This window comes from Phyllobates terribilis, unplaced genomic scaffold (assembly GCF_046119375.1).
Source record: "Phyllobates terribilis strain yellow unplaced genomic scaffold, ASM4611937v1 Scaffold_3__8_contigs__length_932513732, whole genome shotgun sequence".
Taxonomy (NCBI): domain Eukaryota; kingdom Metazoa; phylum Chordata; class Amphibia; order Anura; family Dendrobatidae; genus Phyllobates; species Phyllobates terribilis.
In genome coordinates, this window is record NW_027362763.1 from 807,364,209 (window position 1) to 807,388,648 (window position 24,440).

General features: G+C 40.8%; 1 protein-coding gene across 11 annotated transcripts in view; it reads right to left on the reverse strand.

Moving 5' to 3' along the window:
• The window catches only part of ARID1B (AT-rich interaction domain 1B), a 712,135-nt gene that overhangs the window by 149,213 nt on the left and 538,482 nt on the right, over nucleotides 1-24,440 (reverse strand). For 9 of the 11 annotated variants that reach the window (XM_073672421.1, XM_073672423.1, XM_073672420.1 and 6 more), the window contains 3 exons: nucleotides 23,370-23,503; nucleotides 1,632-1,741; nucleotides 802-960 (listed from right to left, as the gene is read on the reverse strand). In XM_073672421.1, the coding sequence (XP_073528522.1) occupies nucleotides 802-960; nucleotides 1,632-1,741; nucleotides 23,370-23,503 (403 nt within the window). The remainder of the gene's footprint in view (nucleotides 1-801; nucleotides 961-1,631; nucleotides 1,742-23,369; nucleotides 23,504-24,440) is intronic. The other 2 variants (XM_073672422.1, XM_073672426.1) reach the window with 1 other exon arrangement.

Consider the following 24,440-nt stretch of genomic DNA (forward strand, 5'->3'; position numbering starts at 1 on the left):
GACTAACAAGATAATATGAACAAAGGAAAATACTGAGGAGATTGGCACACAACAAAAACCAAGCAACAGTCTCAGATAAATCCACCAAACGCCTTCTCAAACAACTCTCCACCAAACTCCTGAACCATGCAGCAATGAAGCTAGCTCTGGCAATGACTGCTTGCCAGAGTCCAGTATATATAGGAGTGGGGAGTGGCCAACAGTGAACAACTGAGAGCCTTAATGCAGGTAAGCTCCCAGGAGCTCACAACTGTGCAGATTAACCCCTGCACTGCTAGAAGAAACCTGCACCAATTAATATGAAGAAGAAGTGCTTCTAGTCAGTGCAGGAGTAGGAGAAATCAGACAGCGCGGTCTTCTGACTCCTTTATGTTGCGGTAAATCCATGACAAGCATAATATACAAGGGAGTATGCAAAACTTTCAGCACGCTAAGCTCTTATGAAGACGGTTCTAATGAAGTGACCAGTGCTGTCTCAAAACTTGTTGACAAATAACATTGATCTTTTTCAAGAAATTAATATTTTCCAAGGAAAATTCATTTAGCCACAAAATCAACCACTAAACTACTTTTCTCTCATTCACGATCTCTAGAGGTCAGTATTAGTGGCAGGTCATCTTTATTATACTGCTTTGAAAAAAGCCCCCCTCCGATTTGTTGTACTCATTAACTCCTGAGTTGACACAAAAAGTACTGTACACGAGTAAAAAAAATTTAAACACATCAAAAAGGTAGGTAAAATAAACTGACAATAATTTCAATTATTTGCAAATATAAAAATAACAAAACAGGGCCACTTACAGGGCTTGACGGAGTCTTTGGCCAGCCGGGGCTGTTAATGCTATCACTTTCATCTCCATGAAAGGAGGAGATGCTAGCGGAGCTTGGGGACAGTGGGGAAGGGACTGGCAGGTTGCCTGGGGTTGGGGGCTGAGATATACCCTGTGAACTGTAGCTATCCTGTAGAATACAAACAAAATTGACAAGAGCAGGGCAGACATTACCAAAAAGAAATAGATCAACTGGTAATGCAAAAATGTTGTATGTATGGAAAACAGGAGAGGTAAAAAGACAAGCATATAAGATGCATGAATTCAAGATTGTTAATTCACTGGCTAGCAATTAGTGCGTAATTTGGCAAGTTCTTAGATGCTTGGCTAATGTTACTAAGCCACCATGCTTACTCTCCAAGCAAACATGAAATGCTTAAGAATGGATTGCCCCGTCAATGAAAATAAAATAAAAGCTGTTTGCCTTATGTTTGAAGGGAAAAAAGCAAATTATTAAATATGCCTATGGTGCCGTTTAGACAGCCAACAACAGAAGCTTAAACTGAAGGCAAGAAGGGAAAATGGTTGCAGTTTAGAAACCAGGCACAGAAGTCCCTTCCAAACCCTACCAGCTTTGTATCCCCAAGCTCATATTAACTCCATTGCTTTAAAGGTAGATGCCATTAGAACTAGTAAATTTCAGATCCAGGCCATCTAAATGAATAGAGGCCCCCTGGAACAGATGAAGAACACATGCAGGAGAGAACTAAACAGAGAAAGGGAAAATAAACCAAGTAATGGAAGAGTATATGAAACACATAGCGAGGCACCAAAAACAATACCACATGCAGAAGAGAATACCTTTGATTTTGTTTCAGGGGGAGGTGGCCCATCTTCTTTGCCATCATGTTTGAGGGAAGAAGGCAGCTTAGATTCACCAGGATTCATCATGTCAGCAAGGCCTAAGTGACCTAAGGAAAAATCAAAAACATGAAAGAATAGTTAGATCAATGACCTTTGCCCCCTTTCTACCCCAAATGGGCACATGCACATTTGGAGGAAAGAATATATGGTAAATTTTAAATGTAATCACAACTATACTGTATAATGATTTAAGAAATTTAAAAATTGTCCTGCACAAGTAGAGGTACAAATACATAAGATATTTGATTACGACAACCCACGTCCATATGCACTATTAGGGCTCATACTCATCTGCAAGAAAAACAGAAGTGTGCAATACAATAAATCGAATTGCACTCGGACCAATGTTATTCTATGAGGCACATCTCATCTGCGATTTTTTTTTCACAGCGGAAATAGGACTGAGAAAGAAAATCGCAGCATGCTGTGTATTGCCGTGTATTTGGGACGAGACTCGCCATTGCCAGTCAACGGGTGCGAGAAAAAAATAGCACAGCACTCGGACCATGTGAGCGCCATCCAATTTTTACACACCTGTCTTCCTGAAAACCCGACAATTCATCAGCCGCATACAGTAAAATCACAGCGGGACCGAAATTATAGAATAAAGAGAAAAATAGATATATACATAGAATAAATAGTTTGAAAGATGTCAGTGACATATATAATTAGTGCAGTGACTGTGTAGTTTCCTGTATATGTATTTTATCATTAAATTAATAAAGGTCTTAAAAAAATGGAGTGGGGTCCCCCATAATTTTAAAAGGTTGCTTTATTATTTTATTTTTATTGCAGGTGACATGGGTTTCAATGGAATTGGCATAACGGTACGCTTTTTGGTTTCAATTAGAAATATTAACCCCTTTAAAGCCCAAGACATACTAATACGTATCTGTGCCCAGGGACTTAAGAGCCTGATATGTATTAGTATGTCTTTGCGATTGCGCCAGAACACAGGCTGTGCGGGCGCGATCGACGCCGGGTGTCAGCTGATTGTCACAGCTGACACCCGGTACTATGTGCAGGGAGCGGTCCTGCACAGTTCCCTGCACATTAACCCCTGCAATGCTGCGATTGAAGTCGATCGCAGCATTGCGGTGGCAAGGGGAGGTTATCGGGATACTCACCTCTCCTGCCGGGGTCCAGCAATGTCTGTCGCGGCTTCCCGGATGTTGCCATGACGACCCGATGTCGTCATGACAACATTCGGGTCACCAGGAAGATATTTTGGTCATGCGCAGTGCATGACCAAAGTATCTTCTGCACCTGCAGTGCTGGCAGCCTGTATAGCACAGGGATGGTGGCTCCATCCCTATGCTATACAGGCGATCAGAATAAAAAAGTGAAAATCCCATAGTGGGACAAAGAATAAAAGTAAAAAAAAGTGTTAAAAAAAAAATTGTAAAAATATATATATAAAAAAAAAAAACAACAAAAATAAAAATATAATGTATCCATTAAATATTATTATGAAAAAAAAAAACAATAAAAGTACACATATTTGGTATCGCCACGTCCGGAACTACCTGACCTATAAAACTGGCCCACTAGTTAGCCCCTTCAGTGAACACGGTAAAAAAAAAAAAAGAAGCAAAAAAAAAATGCTTCATCATCATACCGCCAAACAAAAAATGGAATAACACGCGATCAAAAAGACTAATATAAAAAATGTTACCGCTGAAAACGTAATCTTGTCCGGCAAAAAACAAGCCGCCATACAGCTCCATCATCCGAAAAATAAAAAAGTTATAGCTCTCAGAATAAAGCGATGCAAAAAAATAATTTTTTCTATAAAATAGCTTTTATTGTGTCAAAGTGCCAAAACATAGAAAAATAATATAAATGTGGTACCGCTGTAAACGTACTGACCCGAAGAATAAAGCTACCTTATCAATTTTACCACACGCGGAACATCATAAAAGATTTTTAAAAAAAAACAATTCCTGAATTGTTGGTTTTTGTTTATTCTGCCTCCCAAAAATCGGAATAGGAAGCAATCAAAAAATGTCACGTGCCTGAAAATGGCACCAATAAAAACGTCAACTCATTCCACAAAAAACAAGCTGTCACATGACTCTGTCGGCCAAAATATGAAAAAATTATAGCTCTCAAAATATGGCGATGCAAAACCTAGATTTTACAAAAAAATGCGTGTTAGTGTGTGACAGCTTTTAATCATAAAAACCAGATGTGATTCTGGTATCGCTGTAATCGCACCGACCCTAAGAATAAAGTTGTCTAATCACTTATACAGCACGAAGAACGGCGTAAAAAATAAACTCTAGGGTTAGAGTTGGGGTTGTGCTAGGGTTACGGTTGAGGATAGGGTTGGGCTAGGGTTAGAGTTGGGCTAGGGTTAGTGTTGGGGTTAGGGTTAGAGTTGGACTAGGGTTGGGGTTAGGGTTGGGATTTTTTTCAAAAGTAAAAAAAAAAAAGATGATGATATGGCGACTAGTGTTGAGCGCAAGTTCTCGCTACTTGAGTTTGCAACGGGTGCTCCGGTATGTACGGAGTATCGCGGGTGCTCAAGTGACATGCTCGAGTCTCCGCCCCATATGCTTCGCGGCCAAAAAAACCTTGCGACGATTTCCTGCCATGCACGAGTGATCCCCGCATGTTTTTTTTTGGGTGTCTAATAACCATGAAACATGTGGGCAGGGACTCTAGCATGTCACTCGACCACCCGCGATACATGGTGCATACCTGAGTACCCGATGCAAACTCAAGTAGTGAGCACTTGCGCTCAAGACTAATGACAACTTATTCAATATAATGACCTAATGTTATTAAATTCTTTGTCATTCCTCTGGGTTCAAAATGTTCACTATACCCCTTGCTAAAATCCTTGAGGGGTGTAGTTTCCAAAATGGGGTCACTTGTGGGGGGTTTCCACTATTTAGGCACATCAGGGGCTCTCCAAACGCGACACGGTGTCCGCTCTCGATTCCAGCCAATTTTGCGTTCAAAAAGTCACACAGTGATCCTTCCCTTCTGAACTCTGCTGTGCGCCGAAACACTGTATTATCCCTACATATGGGGTATTAGCGTACTCGGGAGAAATTGCACAAACGTTTTTGGGGTCCATTTTCTCCTCTTACCCTTGTGAAAATAAAAATAATTGGCGCTAAAACATCATTTTTGTGGAAAAATTTAAATTTTTTCATTTTCACGTCTCCATGTTATAAACTTTTGTAAAGCACTTGGGGGTTCAGGGTGCTCACCACATATCTAGATTTTCCCTTACTCAGGAAAAATAGACATATATATATATATATTTACACACTGCTCAAAAAAATAAAGGGAACACTCAGATAACACATCCTAGATCTGAATGAAGGAAACATTCTCATTGAATACTTTGTTCTGTACAAAGTTGAATGTGCTGACAACAAAATCACACAAAAATCATCAATGTAATCAAATTTATTAACCAATGGAGGCCTGGATTCAGAGTCACCCCCAAAATAAAAGTGGAAAAACACACTACAGGCTGATCCAACTTTGATGTAATGTCCTTAAAACCAGTCAAAATGAGGCTCAGTATTGTGTGTGGCCTCCACGTGCCTGTATGCCCTCCCTACAATGCCTGGGCATGCTCCTGATGAGGTTGCGGATGGTCTCCTGTGGGATCTCCTCCCAGACCTTGACTAAAGCATCCGCCAACTCATGGACAGTCTTTGGTGCAACGTGACATTGGTGGATTGAGTGAGACATGATGTCCCAGATGTGCTCAATCGGATTCAGGTCTGGGGAACGGGCGGGCCAGTCCATAGCTTCAATGCCTTCATCTTGCAAGAACTGCTGACACACTCCAGCCATATGAGGTCTGGCATTTTCCTGGAACCCAGGGCCAACCGCACCAGCATATGGTCTCACAAGGGGTCTGAGGATCTCATCTCGGTACCTAATGGCAGTAAGGCTACCTCTGGCGAGCACATGGAGGACATCATGTCGCGCTCCATCCACCAACGTCACGTTGCACCACAGACTGTCCAGGAGTTGGCGGATGCTTTAGTCCAGGTCTGGGAGGAGATCCCACAGGAGACCATCCACAACCTCATCAGGAGCATGCCCAGGCATTGTAGGGAGGTCATACAGGCACGTGGAGGCCACACACAATACTGAGCCTCATTTTTACTTGTTTTAAGGACATTACATCATATCCAGATCGTCCACCCGTTACATGGACAACTATCACGTAAACAGGGACAACAGATGAATACTGGGGTTTATTATAGCTATACATGTGGAGATTTCATATTATATTTCTCAAATGAAACCTAAACACAGTATTCGAAAAGAAATAGTTAGTCTTCTATAAATGATTATTGCACATAGTAGCATATTACTGTGTTTTAGAAAATAATTAGATTTAATTACAGCTGTGTGAGCTTATGCAGGACCCTGGCGAACAAACTGGCAAGCTCCGCAGTGCTAATCTGCTAATATCTGAAGCATCACTGCAGGTTTATAATAACCAAAGCGCTGCCAAAACTCCATCCTGCCATGTGCTCTGTGCGTTTACAATTACTTGTTGTTTATCAGGCCGGAAACCAATTTTTATCTTTTTTTTTTTCCCAATTCGGTCAGCACAAAAAAAGCTGTGCTATGCTGTGCTGATGTTGGGTAAATGGAGCATGCACTTAATCCTTCCTTTACAAATAAAGGTGGACACACCGCTGAATCCATTTTTCTAACCCCTGTGGAAGCAGTAAAATATAACTACTGGGACATTACATAAATGTAAGATAATAAAGGGGAATTGTGTTCAAAATAAATCATGTTACCATTTTCCTCATAGTTGTTGCAAACTTTACACACTAAAAAAAAATTACAGTAAGCTATCCACTCGAAGCAAAAATACAATGTACCAATTAAGGCTTGTTCACATGTCCAGTAAAGGATCCATTTCAAAAGGATGCCATTTTTGCAACTCCTAGCTGCAAAAATGGCATAAGACAGTGTGATACTGTTTGGTTAATAAGAGCTGGAAGTATACAGTGGACTCAGATAGGAATCGGGTGTATACATGAGAGGGGCAGTGCCCCAGTCCTAGAGACCATGTGTGACAGACTGCAGTGTATAGGTGTGCACAGCAGCCTGACAGTCACTGGAGAGGGGGTGGTTGAGTAGGGAACGCTCTCATGAATACACTACACTTATAATGCGGTTTTCTTTCAGTGCTCCTATTAGCCAAGCTACACAAAAATATTTTTGCTTTTTTCTTCTTTCATGTTTGTTTTGTTGAATAAGTTTCAAAGAGATTCCTTGTTCAAAACGCATCTTTTCATTCATTACAATCCTTAAAAGAAGGACCTGCCATCACATTAAAAGTGGCCAGTTTTTGCTCTTATTTTATTCCTGTTACTCCCCTAAGTATTACATTTTTTTTTTAACCCATCATGTGGTTCCGGAGATCTGGGCCATTTAATTCAGCGCTAAATTTTATAGTCTTTACAAGGGAGTGTGGCTCTAGGATTTTCTGGAGGTGTCTCTTTAGGCTGCTCTGTTGTACCGCCATCCAGTGAGCACTGCCCCCTTCGTAAAGACCATAAAAAGTATCACTAAATGAAAAGGATCATATCTCTGAAACCCAATGGCAAATTATAGGAAAAAAACAAAACAAGCGGAATACTCGGGAGCAAAGGGAAACTAGTGACGAGCCTTCTTTAAATTTACACATGTATTATAATCATATTGTTGTACTGATAATTTAAGAAAACCAGTTAATGGTTATATCTTGCATTAAAATGAAATAGAAAAACAATAAATTACCCGTACTCCGGTAAACTTACAGTATGTCTAATATCCATTAACCCCTTTATCCCCGAAGGTAGTTTGCACGTTAATGACCTGGCCAATTTTTACAATTCTGACCACTGTCACTTTATGAGGTAATTACTCTGGAACGCTTCAACGGATCCCACTGATTCTGAGACTGTTTTATCGTGACATATTGTACTTCATGATAGTGGTAAAATTTCTTCGATAACTATTGTGTTTATTTGTGAAAAAAATGGAAATTTTGCAAAAATTTTTACATTTTTGCAATTTTCAAAATTTTTATTTTTATGCCCTTAAATCAGAGAGATATGTCACACAAAATAGTTAATATATAACATTTCCCACATGTCTACTTTACATCAGCACAATTTAGGAACCACATTTTTTTTTTTTGATAGGGAGCTATAAGGGTTAAAAGTTGACCATCGATTTCTAAATTTTCCAACAAAATTTACAAAACCATTTTCTTAGGGACATCACATTTGAATGGACTTTGAGGGGCCTTTATGACAGAAAATACCCAAAAGTGACACCATTCTAAAAACAAACCCTCAAGGGGCTTAAAATCACATTCAAGAAGTTTATTAACTCTTCAGATGCTTCACAGGAATTTTTGGAATATGGAAGAAAAAAATGAACATTTAACTTTTTTCACAAAAATGTTAATTTAGACCCCAATTTTTTTTATTTTTACAAGGGTAACAGGAAAAAATGGACCCCAAAATTTGTTGCGCAATTTCTCCTGAGCATGCCAATACCCCATTACGTGGGGAAAAAACACTGTTTGGGCGCTTGGCAGGGCTCGGAAGGGAAGGAGTGCCGTTTGACTTATTGATTGTAAAATTTGCTTGAATAATTAGCGGACACCATGATGAGTTTGGAGAGCCCCTGTTGTGCTTAAACAGTGGAAACCCCCCACAAGTGACACCATTTTGGAAACTAGACCCCTCAGGGAACTTATCTAGATGTTTGGTGAGCACCTTGAACCCCCAGGTGCTTCACAGAAGTTTAGAACATTGAGCTGTTAAAATAAAATTTTCACATTTTTGCAACAAAAATGTTTTTCGGACTCCAATTTTGCATTTTCATAAAGGTAACAGGAGAAATTGCACCATGCAATTTGCTGTGCAATTCCTCCTAAGCACGCAGATACCCCCCATATGTGGGGGAAAACCACTATTTGGGCACATGGCAGGGCTCGGAAGGGAAGGAGTGCCATTAGACTTTTTGAATGTAAAATTTGCTTGAATAATTAGCGGACGCCATGTTGCTTTTGGAGAGCCCCTGATGCGCCTAAACAGTGGAAACCCCCCCACAAGTGACCCCATTTTGGAAACTAGCCCCCTCAAGGATTTTATCAAGGGGTATAGTGAACATTTTGAACCCAGAGGTACGACACAGAATTTGATAACATTGGGTCATCATATTGAATAAGTTGTCATTAGTCTTGAGAGCAAAGTGCTCGCTACATGAATTTGCATCAGGTACTCAGGTATGCACCATGTATCGTGGGTGCTCAAGTGACATGCGAGTCCCCGCCCGCATGTTTCACGTTTATTAGACACCCAAAAAAAAATAATATGCAGGGATCGCTCGTGCATGGCAGGCAATCCCCGCAAGGTTTTTTTGGCTATATAACAGCTGCAAAACATATGGGGAGGGAACTCGAGCATGTCACTCGAGCACCCGCGATACCCGATGCAAACTCAAGTAGCGAGCACATGTGCTCAACATTAGTCGCCATATTGTCGTCATTTTTTTTCTTTACTTTTGAAAAAATCCCAATCCTAACCCTAACACAACCCTAATCCTAGAATTTATTTTTTATGCTGTTCCTCGTGCGGTATAAGTGATTAGACCGCTTTATTCTTCGGGTCAGTGAGATTACAGAGATACCAGATTCATATCGGGTTTTTATTATTGACAGCTGTCACACACTAAAAGACGCTTTTTTTTTTTTTGCAAAGACTAGTTTTTGCATCGCCATATTTTGAGAGCTATAATTTTTCCGTATTTCGACCGATAGGGTCATGTGTCGGCTTTTTTTTTTTTTTTTGCGGGACAAGTTTTTATTGGTACCATTTTTGGGCACGTGACATTTTTTGATCACTTTCTATTCTGATTTTTGGGAGGCAGAATAAACAAAAAACAACAAATCCGGAATTGTTTTTTTTGTTTTCTTTTTTATACCATTCCGCTTGTGGTAAAATTGATAATGCAGCGTTATTCTTCGGGTCAGTACGTTTACAGCGGTACTACATTTATATTGTTTTTTTATGTTTTGCCACTTTTACGCATTAAAAACTATTTCGAAGAAAAAATATTTTTTTGTATCGTTTTATTCTGAGAGCTATAACTTTTTGATTTTATGGCGCTGTATGGTGGCTTGTTTTTTGCGGGACCAGATGATGCTTTCAGCGGTACCATTTTTATTTGCATTTGTCTTTTTGATTGCCAGTATGATAAAGCATGTTTTTTCGCTTTGTCTTTTTTTACCGTGTTCACTAATGGGGTTAACTAGTGGGACAGTTTTATAGGGCAGGTCGTTCCGGACGCGGTGATACCATATATGGGTTCTTTTATTGTTTTTTTTCCACAATAATATTTATTTAAGGGTACAATATATTTTTATTTTTTGGGGATTATTTTTTCATATTTTTTTAAATATATTAACAATTTTTTTTAATTTATTTTTTCACATTCTGATTCTTTTTTTTTTTACTTTTACACCTTGTCCCACTATGGGACTTTCACATTTTATTTTCAGATCGCCTGTATAGCATAGAGAGCAGCAGCAGCTCCCTGTGCTATACAGGCCGTCATTGCTGCAGAGGGAGAAGATACTTTGGTCATGCACTGCACATGACCAAAGTATCTTCCTGCTGTCTGGTGACCCGGATGTTGTCATGACGACATCGGGTTGTCATGGCAACATCTGGGAGCTGCGGCAGACAGCGGTGGACGCCAACAGGAGAAGTGAGTATCGGCGATCACCTCCCCTTGCCCCCGCAATGCTGTGATCGACTTCAATCGCAGCATTGAGGGGGTTAATGTGCAGGGAGCGGTGCAGGACCACTCCCTGCACATAGTACTGGGTGTCAGCTGTGACAATCAGCTGACACCCGGCGGCAATCGCCCCGCACCGCTTGTGTGCGGGCGTGATCGCCATATGACGTAATAGTACGTCATTGGTCCAATCGGCCCAGGTCACCATGACGCACTATTAGGTTACACGTCAGAAAGGGGTTAAAGGTTCATACAGTATACTACAGTGTCATGAGAAGCAATACAATCAGATAAAGGCAGCTATAGATCGTCTGAATATCTACAAGGCTTCGTAATGATTTCCAGTCTGCTTTTCACAGAGCTGTCGCAAAGATGACAAGGCATCAAGCATATTTTTATTGTAGGGAAAGAAATGGTCAAGTGACTTAAAGATGAAAAAGCTTAAGTTCGCCATTCCACAAGAGTAAATAAATCCCTTAAGAAGGGCAATCTGCCATCTGCTTGCTTCAGGTAAGAGTCGCAGCTTGCGGTGTAAAGAGAAAAATAATTAACTGTGCTAATAACGAGCCACAATTCAGGGCGGGTTAAATGCGCAGAAGTAATTTTGTGTCAGGATGCCATACAAAATACATAACCCAGCGCAGCAAAATAAAATATATATTCCCGCACTGTTTAAACACAAAACTGTTAGTATTGCAAATAGGATAACGCAAATTCTTACCAGATTATATCAATGTCAATTAGAAAATGAAGTTAAAGATGAATTCTTTTAAAAGGTATCAAATGGTCAATGTTTTCCTGGTGAGGCATGTCATAATGGGAGAGGTCACAATCAAATATATTTTATAGCCAAAAGCATGTTGTATGAGACAGGGAATGAGCGCATTGGAGAAGGGGGCTGATCTGTGTGAGGACAATACCTATACAGAGCTCAGGAAAATGTTGGACACTATATTGGCAATAGACATTATATTTATGTTTTTACACATTTAGGGAAAAAATAGCTTTGTTGACCATGGCAACCAATCAGTGGCTAGCTTTCATTTTTTTAACCGGCTCTGGAAAAATGTAAACTTCATTATGATTGGCTTTTATAATCAACCAGGCCACATTTTGGGATTAGCCATTTGATCAGCCATATGATGCCCAATGACTTCAGTCACACACCTCCATTTGGCAGCCGCTTCATAGGGATTTTTCAGGTCAAATTAATTCAAATAAAGGCTGGAATAAAGCACTTATACAGTGCACTCTGTTGAAATCAACAAAAGACTGTAATCCCACAAGAACCCAACAACAGAGCCTGTCATTTGAATGGAGCCGACTGAGTCACTGTGGAAACAGTATGGCTTCCGTCCTTGCCTTACATTCACTTTTTTCCAATATGTGATAAAATGTGGTTACGGTAACTATATTAGAAAAAGACGAATACTGCCAGGATTAAGGCCACACACTGTCCACGATGACTCAATCGTCTCAATTCAAGTGAATGTCCCTTTCAGAATACAGTTTTTCAGGGACTGCGACAGAAACCCCAATGCAGTGCTCGGCCTAACAAAAATTCATAATGTTACCTACAACAACCAGAATGCAGCTTTCATTTTTTCAACAAAAACAATAGTCTTTTACAATAAGCCATTGTCTTTTCCCATTCTGAGAAGCAAAAATTACCAGCATGTTTGTGTGGAGTATATCTCCGCAAATATGTCAAATCATATTTAAAGAAATCGGTCTATAGTTTTTGCCACATAATGTGAGAGAAGACAGATGTATGGGCAGAGACCTTGATTACAGGGATTTGTCACTTACTAGGCTGCTTGCTGCAGATTTGATAAAATCGTTATTTTATTAAGCTGCAGGTTATAACTAGAGGACTAGTAGACCTGCTGCCATGTAGTCTTCCATATTCATGAGCTTTATGCCTATGCACAATGCACACAGAAAATGATCAATCAGTGGTGTGGTCGGGGTTATACAGAGCTCAGCATCCAGATTACTGATAGATCTGCAGTATATAAGTGATTTTATCAAAACTGCAGCAAGCAGCCCAATAAGTGACACATTGGAATCAGGGTCTCTGTCTCCACGCCATGCTGCTTTCAATAGGGTAGCAAACACCTGTTGATCAATTCCCTTTGAAAGGCATTTTAGAATCTCTCTACTGATCCCTTTCTGCCCTAAAGTAACTCAAACCTAAAGGCTCTAAATGTGGTGCAAGAAGAAAAAGAAAAAAATAGGAGGATGGAGGATTAAAAGCAAAATGCCTAAAACAAATACTATATTTTTGTCTATTAGGCACCTTTTTCTGGTCATCGATCACTCATGTCAAGGCTACCTATGTATCTTTTTTGTATAAACGGATCCAGATTTCTATTCCCCACAGAAAGCCTCAAATCCTGAAATGCCTTGATGTGGAAGACAAAGGCAAAGTGAATACAAACATAAAAGATAAAATCCCATACAATGGATTAATCGTGTCTTTCTATAGGTTTATGTACATAAAGAGAACAGAATGGACCCCATATCAGTATTTTGTGAAAAATTCAACAACCTTTTACATTCTGTAACTAAGAATGTCTTGAGTAAGGAGGGATTAAGCTTACTTTTGCCAAGCTTGCCAATATTATCCTATCTGACCACTAATGATGTCCATGACAAAAAAAATAGCCTGTGGTGAAGAGCAATTTGTAAATACATTATGAGGAGCAGCAGTTTTGTTAAAGAACTCTTAAAATGAGATTTTTTTTCTCATTGTGTCCCCAAATAATAGAAAAAGAATTTTGTGAATGCATAAAGGGTATTAGAAGGACGAGGGTGAAAGCAAGAATATATGCAACTTTCCCATAACACATATAAAAGATTGTTCAAGCAAGCATAGTTCAAGGCCAAAATTTAGAGATAGAAAAAAATTCAAAATGGCAATGGAATCTCTTTCATGGAGAAGGTTTTTCCTTCTTCGCTCTGATGAAGTCCAATTTCAATTTTGTAAGCCCAAAAAAAAAAAAAAACAGAGTATCTAAAAAAAATTATAATGAACATAACACACTAGTGTGAATAAGCTTCATCGCCTGAGAAGTTAATTTGGGCAAGTTTACCTGTTGCAGTAGTGTGTCATGTGCCAACGATGTAGCAATACGATCACTCAGCTTACACAGGTGAAGAGTGTTGATTTAACATGGTTAATCTGTACAAGTTATCAGGACAAAAACTTCATTGCAAAACCAGGTAACATGGTCTGCAGTTTTGCCCTTTGGCAGACTAGACTACCATTACATGTATGGGCTCCATTAAGAGCCTGGAGATGACTAGTAAATGTGTAGAAGCCATCATAGAAATAAAGGAATAAAACCAATTAAGTTCAGGAAGACTTGAAAAGGAAAACAATTAAACAAATTCAGCCTTCAAATAAATCAGATCAGAAGTGAAACATCAAAGTGCTCTATTCTAAGCCCTGCAGAAGCTTCGAGTCATCTGGCAGAAGGCACTTGTTATGCTTTCTTATCAAGGTATCTCCAGGTGTTCTTGTATTATGGTGCCACATTATTTGTTAGCCTGCAAGGTCTGGAGGTGGTCGTCTGTCTTTCCTATTACATCAGGGGTGGGAAACCTCAGGTCCGGAGCAGTTTACGACCCTCTATGACCTTTTATCCAGCCCCCGGGCAGATTTCCGGGGACCGCAGTGCTTGGGCCGACAGCTGTATTTTGATGTCCGCCAGCCCATTAATTTCTTCTTGCTCTATATGAGAACATGCACACAGAGTTCACTGCTGAACTCTGAGGAGTCTACCATGAAAGAATATGTCCTCAAACCAGTGCCAGTCTCAGGATGTACTTTGTGGGCAGAGTTAGTGCACAATTTGTACGGCCCCTGAAGGAAGGGATAAATATCCAAATAGCCTTTGGCACAAAAAAAAAAAAAAAGAAGATTCCTCACCCCTGCATTACATGCTATTGGCAAAATTAGTTGCCTTGTTTTATTCTGTTTAATTATACCATGCTATTTTCTTCAAATATATGATAGGTTATGTTTTTATTTTGCAAAAGTTGATCTTTCAACTTAAAGGGAACCTATCACCAGAAAAAAAAACACTATTAACCTGCAGATATGGGGTTAATCAGCAAGTTAATAGCGTTACTAACCTGCCCAATGGCCGCACTTAGCTGAACGCTGCGGGGAGAAAATGAACTTTATTCTCCCTGGCAGCGTTGCGCTTTTAGCACCTGGATTGGCGCTCGCGCTAGTTCAGTTGCTTTTACCCCCTTCATGTGACGGCCAATTTCCATTTTTGTGTTTTCGTTTTTTCCTCCCCTTCTTCCTAGAGCCATAATTTTTTTTCTTTCTCTGTCCACATAGACATATAAAGGCTTATTTTTTGGAGGGACAAGTTGCACTTTTGAACGACTCCATTCATTTTTCCACATAGTGTACGGGAAAATGGGAAAAAAAAATATCAAAGTGGGGAGAAATTGTGAAAAAAAAAAATGCAAATCCGACATTGTTTTTTGGGAATTGTATTTATAAGGTATGTTTTGTGGTAACAATGACCTCACAATATAATGTGCTCATCGGTACAATTATGGACATTGCAAAAATGTTCAGTTTCTTTATTATTTTAGTGGTGAAAAAAAAATCAGAAGTTTTCCCCAAAATTTTTTTGGGTTGTGTCGCCATTTTCTAAGACACGCAACGTTTCCATTTTTCGGCTGATGGAACTATGCATCGGCTTATTTCTTGCGGAGCTAAACAGTGTTTTTATCTATTCCTTTTTTTAGATAGATATGACGTTTTGCTCTCTTGATGTTACAGCAATTTTTTGTGGTAATACAGCGACCAAAAAAACTATTTTGGAGTTCGTGATTTTTTTCGTTTACGGTGTTTACCGATTGGATTAATTATTTTTATATAAGATCTGACTTTTGTAAACGCGGCGATGCCATGTGTATTATTTTTTATCGTCTTTATTCTTGATAGGGGGAAAAAGGGGAGATTTAACTTATGTTTGTTATTTTCATATTTTTTTAAAACTTTTTTTTTTTTTTACTTTTCACTGTTCTTATTTTTCCCCTTGAAGCCACGATCATATAATCTCTTGTGCGATGTCACAGCATTGCTGTATATAATAAAAAATCACGCGCTCCTTTGACCGCAGGCATGGTTTAAAAGGAGCCTCATAATGGGCAAGCACCAAGGTCTTCAACTGACCCCCCCCCACTGCTGTCTTAACCCATCAGCGACCCACGATTACATCATGGGCGTGCCAATGGGCGCTTAGAATGATCCGTCCCCATGCTGACATGTGTTAAATTCCACTGTCAGAGTTTAACAGTGGCATTTAACACGTTAACCCATTCCACCCACGATTGTTAGAGGCAGGTTCTGATTATAAGACACAGCCATCACCTGCCGAGTATGGGGCGGGCTCATCCCGTGAGGCTGCTCATTAGAGCCGCTTCTGACTTTTACCGTACATGTATGGCTGATGTCGTGAAGGGGTTAATTTATTTATTTTACTCATATAGCAACATTAATTCTACAGCGCTTTACAGACATCATGATCACTTTCCTCATGGGGCTCACAATGACAGTTTTATGATATGTTTTGATACGATTACAGTGATATCCAATTTATGACCTTTTTTATTTTTTTTTACTACTGCTCCACAAGAGAAGGATTAAAAAAAACATTTTCTACAGAGCTACATGGCATAATGAACTGACATTTTTGTAATTTTTTTGTGGGGGGGGGGGGGGTACATAAAACTTTTGATCTTTTTTTATTCAGTTTAATGTGAGGCAAGATGAACAAAAAAGGCAATTCTGGTGTAGTTTTTTGCATTTTCTTTTTTTTGTGGTGTTCCCTATGTGAGATAAGTAAAGATATAGTTTTATTGAACTGGTCGTTATAGGTGTTTATAATACATGTTTTTTTGGGGGAGGGGGTCATTTGTTTTTTTTTATGAGACTGAATGATTAAATTTTTTTTATACTTATCAATATTTATCAGTCTATCCAGGGGACTTGAACATTTCATCCTTTGATTGCTTTGATAATACACTGCATTACTCATTTAGGAGGCTATTGTTTCGCATCCAGTCGTATCATAAAAATCGGCTCCCCACAATTGCGCTGCGGGGAGCAAATAAAGTGACAGAGAGTGATCTACTTTGTCAAACTCCTTTCATGCTGCAGTTGCTATTGATCACAATATGTTAGGGGTTAGTGGAGCCACTGCAAACACTGACACCTCTCTCAGACGAAAGGGACCCCCGGAATCACTAAGGAAAAGGGGAACCGCTAGGATTCCATTGGGATGTGAAAAGACGGCAATGTGATGGGAAGTGTTTATGCATCCTTTTAAATAGTGTTCATTAAAAGTTTCATTTTTCTACTGCAGAATGTTTTTAAGTCCTTTCTCTAGCTAAGTTCAGTTGCCAAGATGAGGCGAGTACAATTTTTTGAATCTACATTATACTCTGGATTCACCGCAAATCCTTGAATTTTGAGAAACTAAGTGAATTTGATTCATTTAGAATTGATTTGCTCATGTTAAGCAACCACTAATATAAGTACAAATCTTTTTTCCTGTGAAAGGTGTCCATAGATTTTAAGTTATCAACCATCTACTGTGTAGGTGATAACTGGTAACCTGAAAACCGCAAGAATAGTTTTATACAATTATTATTAGTGTTGAGCATTCCGATACTGAAATATCGGGTATCGGCCGATATTCGCGGTATCGGAATTCCGATACTTTTACAATATCGAATACCGGAATTGGAAGTTCCCATAATGCCTGCGTTCTGCAGCGTCTCTGAAGGATGACAAGCTGGATGGCAGCGCTCACCTGCGATCCAGCCTGTCATCAGAATGCCATCCCAGCGTCAGAGAATTCTCCTGATTGTTTAAAAGCCGGCGGGCGGTAAAAAGCCGTCGGCTTTTAGACAATCACACAGCCCCATACTGCTTCCCCGCAGCCTCCCACCCCGATCCTCCGCTCCCCTCGCCACCTCCCATCCCGATCGTAAGTTAGGACCGGGCGGGGAGCACAGCACCAAGGAGCGGGGAGCGAAGGACCCGGGCGGGGAAGCCGGCAGTGAAAAGACTTCACCGCCGGCTTTCCCGTTCTGTGCTGCGCTTTCCCGCCGGTTATTTCAAATGAACAGCTGAGGTATCAGGTGATGCCGATCAGCTGTTCATTTGAAGTAGCCGCGGTGCCCTCGGAGGGTTCATGTGAGTTCATGCTTGACTGCATTGCATGAACTCACATGAACTTTCCCACGGCCACACAGGTCAGCCTCACCTCCCAGACCATCAGACCCATCATGATTGGTGTGTGTGGGTGTCTGTGCGATGTCTGCGGGTGTGCGCGGTGTCTGTGCGTGTGCGCGGTGTCTGTGCGATGTCTGCGGGTGTGTGCGTGCAGGCAAACATAGGCCGATGTGACACTACTACTCCCATCGGCCTATGTCTGTCCCCCGTCCACTCGTGCCAGCAGGATCAGCTCGATGGGAGCAGTAGTTCCCATCAGCCTGTTCCTGCTATTTAAATTGCCCTACTGTGTCCCCAATAAATTTTAAATACATGTCATTGGTGGCCAGTGGTTACCTAAAATAAATTAGTTTATACATTACCTGTCCCCGCCAATCGCCACCTAAAATAAAAAACTACACCTATACTCACCTAGACACCTAATTCCCCGAAGCCATCGATCTCCTGTAATAAAATATAAAATAATAAACCACAACCTTATCCTTACCCCTCCGTAGTAGTCCACGAGTGTCCCACGAAGATCTCCAGTTTAGAGCAGCCACATCGAACGTGACCGCTCTGAACCGCCGCTCCCGCTAGAATGATGGGGTCGTAAAGCAGCCCCGTCATTGCATAAGCGGGTTCGCCGGAGTTCAGGCAGCGCTGCTCCGGTTAGCTGCTTTACGGCCCTGCTGTACCGTGAGAAATTCCCACGGTACAGCAGTGTGGTAAAGGAGGTCTCCGGAGCAGAGCTGACTGAATGCACTCCGGTGACCTCAGTCAGGGGCGCCCGCTGCCGGGAGCGGACGTGTTCCCGGCAGTGTGAGCTTACAGCAGCAATGACAGCTGTCACATCTCCAGATGTGACAGCTGTGCATGGGAGATCAGCGCAGGAACGTGGACAGGTAACTATTTTTTTTTTAGTAAACTAAGAATTAAATAAAATGGTGTGTTTTATTTCAAATAAATTATTTTTTTCTGGGTGTAGTGTGTGTTTTTTTATTTTTAACACTTTGTAGGTTAGTAATGGGGGTGTCTTATAGACGCCCATCATTACTAACCTGGGCTTCATGGCAGCTGGCGCTGACATGAACCCCACCACTATTACCCCCTGCCACCGCACCAGGGCAGCGTGGAAGAGCGAGGCTAAGTGCCAGAATTGGCGCATCCTATGGATGCGCCATTTCGGGGGCGGCTGACGGCTGGTGTTTGTGGTTTTTTTTAACTTTGACTATGGGGTTAGTAATGGGGGTGTCTTATAGACGCCTCTCCATTACTGACCTGGGCTTGATGTCAGCTGGCATTATAAGCTGACATCAACCCCAGTCCTATTACCCCACTGCCACCGCTACAGGGCAGTGGGAAGAGCGAGGCTAAGTGCCAGAATTGGCGCATCCTATGGATGCGCCATTTCGGGGGCGGCTGACGGCTGGTGTTTCTAGCCTGGGAGGGGGCCAATATTTATGGCACCCTTCCTGGGCTATTAATATCAGCCCCCAGCTGTCTGCCTAGCCTTTGCTAGCTATTAAAATAGGGGGGACCCCACGTCATTTCTTTGGGGGGGTCTCCCATTTTAATAGCTAGTAAAGGCTAGGTATTCAGCTGGGGGCTGATATTAGTAGCCTGGGAAGCTCCGTGGGTATTACCCCCTTCCCAGGCTTCAAACATCTGCCCCAGCCGTCTGCTTAACCTCCGCTAGAGACTAAAATTATGGGGGATCCCACGCCAATTTTATTTTTAATAAATCCTTTATTTTAACACTAAATGACACTTGAGGGGTTAATAAAGATGCAGTCCCTAAATTATTATTTATTTTTTAATTAATTTTTCCCCAAAATTTTGACGTGGGCTTTGCCATATTTTTGTATGCCAGCCAGGTACAGCATCCAGGAACGGGCTGCCCCCAACCCCCAGCTGCCTATTTGTACCTGGCTGGACACAACAATATAGGGAAGCCCTTTTTTTTTTAATTATTTCATGAAATAATTTAAAAAAAAATTGAAGTGGGGCTTCGCACTATATTTGTGTCCAGCCAGGTACAGCAGGCAGGAACGGGCTGCCCCCAACCACTAGCTGCCTATTTGTACCTGGCCGGACACAACAATATAGGGAAGCCCTTTTTTTTTTTTTTTCATGAAATAATTAAAAAAAAATTGAAGTGGGGCTTTGCACTATATTTGTGTCCAGCCAGGTACAGCAGGCAGGAACGGGCTGCCCCCAACCACTAGCTGCCTATTTGTACCTGGCCGGACACAACAATATAGGGAAGCCCTTTTTTTTTTAATTATTTCATGAAATAATTAAAAAAAAATTCAAGTGGGGCTTCGCACTATATTTGTGTCCAGCCAGGTACAGCAGGCAGGAACGGGCTGCCCCCAACCACTAGCTGCCTATTTGTACCTGGCCGGACACAACAATATAGGGAAGCCCTTTTTTTTTTTTTTTTTAATTATTTCATGAAATAATTTAAAAAAAATTGACGTGGGGCTTCGCCCTGTTTTTGTGTCCAGCCAGGTACAACTAGGCAGCTGGGGGCTGGAATCCGCAGCGCTGGGAGGCCCAAGCTTTCTGGGCCACCCCCGCTGCATATTGCAGTCCGCAGCCACCCCAGAAAACGGCGCGTTCATAGAAGGGCCATCTTCTGGCGCTGTACCCAACTCATCCAGGGCCCTGGTGCGGTGGCTCACTGGGTAATAAAGGGGTTAGGGCCAGCTTGGCATTATCAGCTGGCCCTAAGCCCGAAATTCATGGGGTCACGCCAATATTAGACATGACCACCATGAATTTCTAGTAAAGTATTTAAAAAAAACACAACACCCAGAAAAAAGTCCTTTAATTGAAATAAACACACAATTCTTTATTGTTCTAAATTAAACCATACTTACCATCACGCCCATTCCAGCTGAAGCCACCGATCTCCTGGAATAAAAGAAAGATAATAAAGCAACATCATCTTTACCTTTCCATGGTTCCCACGACAGCTTCAGCTCTGCTACATCGAGATGACAAGCTGGACCGCAGCAGAACGCTGCCATCCAGCCTGTCATCCCGCAGACACTGAGAAGCGCAGGCATGCTTGCGCTCCTCAGTGTCTGGCTGTGACGGCATAAAGATGAGCCGAGGTCATGTCCAATGAACTCGGCTCACCTCATGCACATCACTGACAGCGTGGGAAAATTCTCCTGCACTCAGCGCTTCAGCGTGAGAATTCTCCCACGCTGTCAGTGACGTGCATTAGGTGAGCCGAGTTCATTGTCGGCTCATCTGGATGCCGTCACAGAGAGACACTGAGGAGCGCAAGCAAGCCTGCGCTTCTCAGTGTCTGCGGGATGACAGGCTGAATGGCAGCTTTCTGCTGCGGTCCAGCCTGTCATCTCGATGTAGCAGAGCTGAAGCTATCGTGGGAACCATGGAAAGGTAAGGATGATGTTGCTTTATTATTTTTCTTTTATTGCAGGAGATCGTTGGCTTCTGCTGGAATGGGCGTGATGGTAAGTATGGTTTAATTTAGAACAATAAAGAATTGTGTGTTTATTTCAATTAAAGGACTTTATTCTGGGTGTTTGTGTTTTTTTTTAACTTTGACTATGAGGTTAGTAATGGGGGTGTCTTATAGACGCCTCTCCATTACTGACCTGGGCTTGATGTCAGCTGGCATTATAAGCTGACATCAACCCCAGTCCTATTACCCCACTGCCACCGCAACAGGGCAGTGGGAAGAGCGAGGCTAAGTGCCAGAATTGGTGCATCCTATGGATGCGCCATTTCTGGGGCGGCTGACGGCTGGTGTTTCTAGCCTGGGACGGGGCCAATATTCATGGCACCCTTCCTGGGCTATTAATGTCAGCCCCCAGCTGTCTGCCTAGCCTTTGCTAGCTATTAAATTAGGGGGGACCCCACGTCATTTTTTTGGGGGGTCCCCCATTTTAATAGCTAGTAAAGGCTAGGTATTCAGCTGGGGGCTGATATTAGTAGCCTGGGAAGCTCCATGGGTATTACCCCCTTCCCAGGCTTCAAACATCTGCCCCAGCTGTCTGCTTAACCTCCGCTAGAGCCTAAAATTACGGGGAACCCCACGCCAATTTTTTTTTAAATAAATCCTTTATTTTAACACTAAATGACAAGTACAGTAATCAACACTGTCACTGTACTTTATATATATGTGACTGACATGTTTCTATCTATCTAATCTATGTGTGAAGCTCTATTCTTTCTGTTGTAAATTGTCGGGTACCGCTGCTGAATTGCCGGCCGGCTTTTTTAAAGAGACGGTGCATGAAAACACTATTATTTTTTTTAATAAATCCTTTACACTAAATGACAAGTACAGTAAGCAACACTGTCACTGTACTTCATATATATGTGACTGACATGTTTCTATCTATCTAATCTATGTGTGAAGCTCTATTCTTTCTGTTATAAATTGTCGGGTACTGGAGTATGCCGCTGATGAATTGCCGGCTTTTCGTGTAATACATTCTACATTATTCTTAGTTGTTTTACTTCATGTAGAATTAACCTACAAGGAAAGAAAGGGTTTATTTTCATTCTGATATTTGTGTCCCATTGACTTGCATTGGTTTCCGGTATCGGAATCGGCGATATCAGATACTTTTTGGGTATCGGTCCGATCCAATCCGATACGATATTTCCTGATATCGGAAGATATCGCTCAACACTAATTATCAAACCACAGGGGCAAAAATAATAAAGAGTGGTGTGTGTAGCAAGGAATTATTTTCAAATAAACATCCTTAATTCTATTAGTTAAAATTTTGATAAATACTATTTGCTTTTATTTTAGATTTTACAGCACTTTATATATAAAACTATGCCTCTGTCATGGTCTGATGATGCTCTGAAAAAATCAGGTATTAATCAAAATACATGAGATATGATAAATGCTAAGATCTCAAGTTAGATAAAAATATATACATCTAAATAATGTGAAATCAAATAGCTTATTCTAAGGCTACAATGAATTTTTCCTCCTGGAACTGCCACCTTATAAAGCAAGCTCCCACAACATTGAAAAGAAAATCCACAGGGGCAGATCAAGCATATACACAGCAATGACAGAAATATCCATGAATCTTAAAGGGGTTTTCCCACTAACAAAAGTTGATTTTAATCTATAGATCTTGGAATAATACTAATTTTCACAATTGGATGTATTTAAATAAAATGTTCCTGTGCTGAGATAATCAGATAAATGTTCCCCTGTGTACTGTGAAATGATTGTGTCTGACTGTGTTTGGCACATGGTCTGATCATACCACATCTCCTGGGCAGGGGAGAAGCAAAAGAGTATACAGTCATTACTGCAGGGGATCACAGCTAATAATTTTTGTGGGGTAAAACATTTTCCTGCCTGTTTTCTAACAATCTTTTACTTCAAAGAATCATGTGTGATCCTCATGCTGTAATGTTTGTATACTCTTTTGTTTCCTCCCCTGCCCAGGAGCTGTGGTATGACCAGACCATGCTCTGCACACGATCAGACACCACCATTGTTTAAAATGAACTTTTGTTTGTGGGAAAACCCCTTCAATTATAATGAAGTAACCGGATAAGTCAAGCATACACCAGTTGGCTGCTGAAACGAGTATGCACAAGTGACAGCTACAGTTCGTTACCTGCTGAGCTGTTCATCATGGTATATGGGGCCACTTGTGGATTCATCATGCCCGCATTGTTATTCATGGACTGACTGTATGAAGAATTTGTTCCCATAAGGCCACTCTGATTCATGCCAGGAAAGCCGCTTTGCCTGTTTGAAGAGAAATAGAATAAATAAAATGTTTACTAAGAATATATACATGTATGTTAAAAAAAATAAAAGTTTGTGGCAGTACAGATAATTTTCTCTACATAACTACATTGAGTGCATCATATATCCACGTATCTCTAACAGCATAACACAGGATCACTAGATTAGCAATGGAACGTACTCTTGTCAAATGCACAAAAATAAGCGGTGGTAACTATGACTATATCTGTATTTCCCACTAATAGTCACTGAAATGCGTGGGAAAATGTGAACGGATTAAAAGTCAAAACACTGTCCCCGGAGTGAGAACGATAGAAGGTGTTAATCACTATTGCTATAAAAGGTTCAGCAGCTGTCACATAATGCTCAACAAATGGTGATACCACAAGAAATGTTTGGAGTACCTGTCAAAATAAGGCATTGAGAACAGGAAAATGTGTTTAGAAATTTATAGTGCACCTAATTTACAATATAAAAAATAAGGCACCATTGATTTAACAAATCGCCTTTTTATAGGTTTTGATTAGAAGAAAAACAATATTCTTAGCTCGGCTGCTTAGTTTTTTTTATTTTTCACTTTTTTTTCCCTCTTTCTTGGATCTTAATGGTTCATAAGAACATCTGCGGCCAGATAATGGACAATGCTTTTCTGGATGAGGTCGCTAAATAAATCCTATGCAACTTAATGACAGATTTGTTCAAATGTAGTAGCGAAAGTCATGATTTATACTACAGTTTCTAGAAATGAATAGTAAAAATTAGTACGCAGAAGCCTATGATTAACATATATCCTATATTGTATAATGTTTCTGACAGACCATTAAACCTAAATGTAGGACATTTTCACATTCTGCATCGAAAAAAGTGAAATCTGTAGTGATTGCCCACAGTTGAAATTGACAGATGTTAAATGCACACAGTGGTAATCAATTTATGT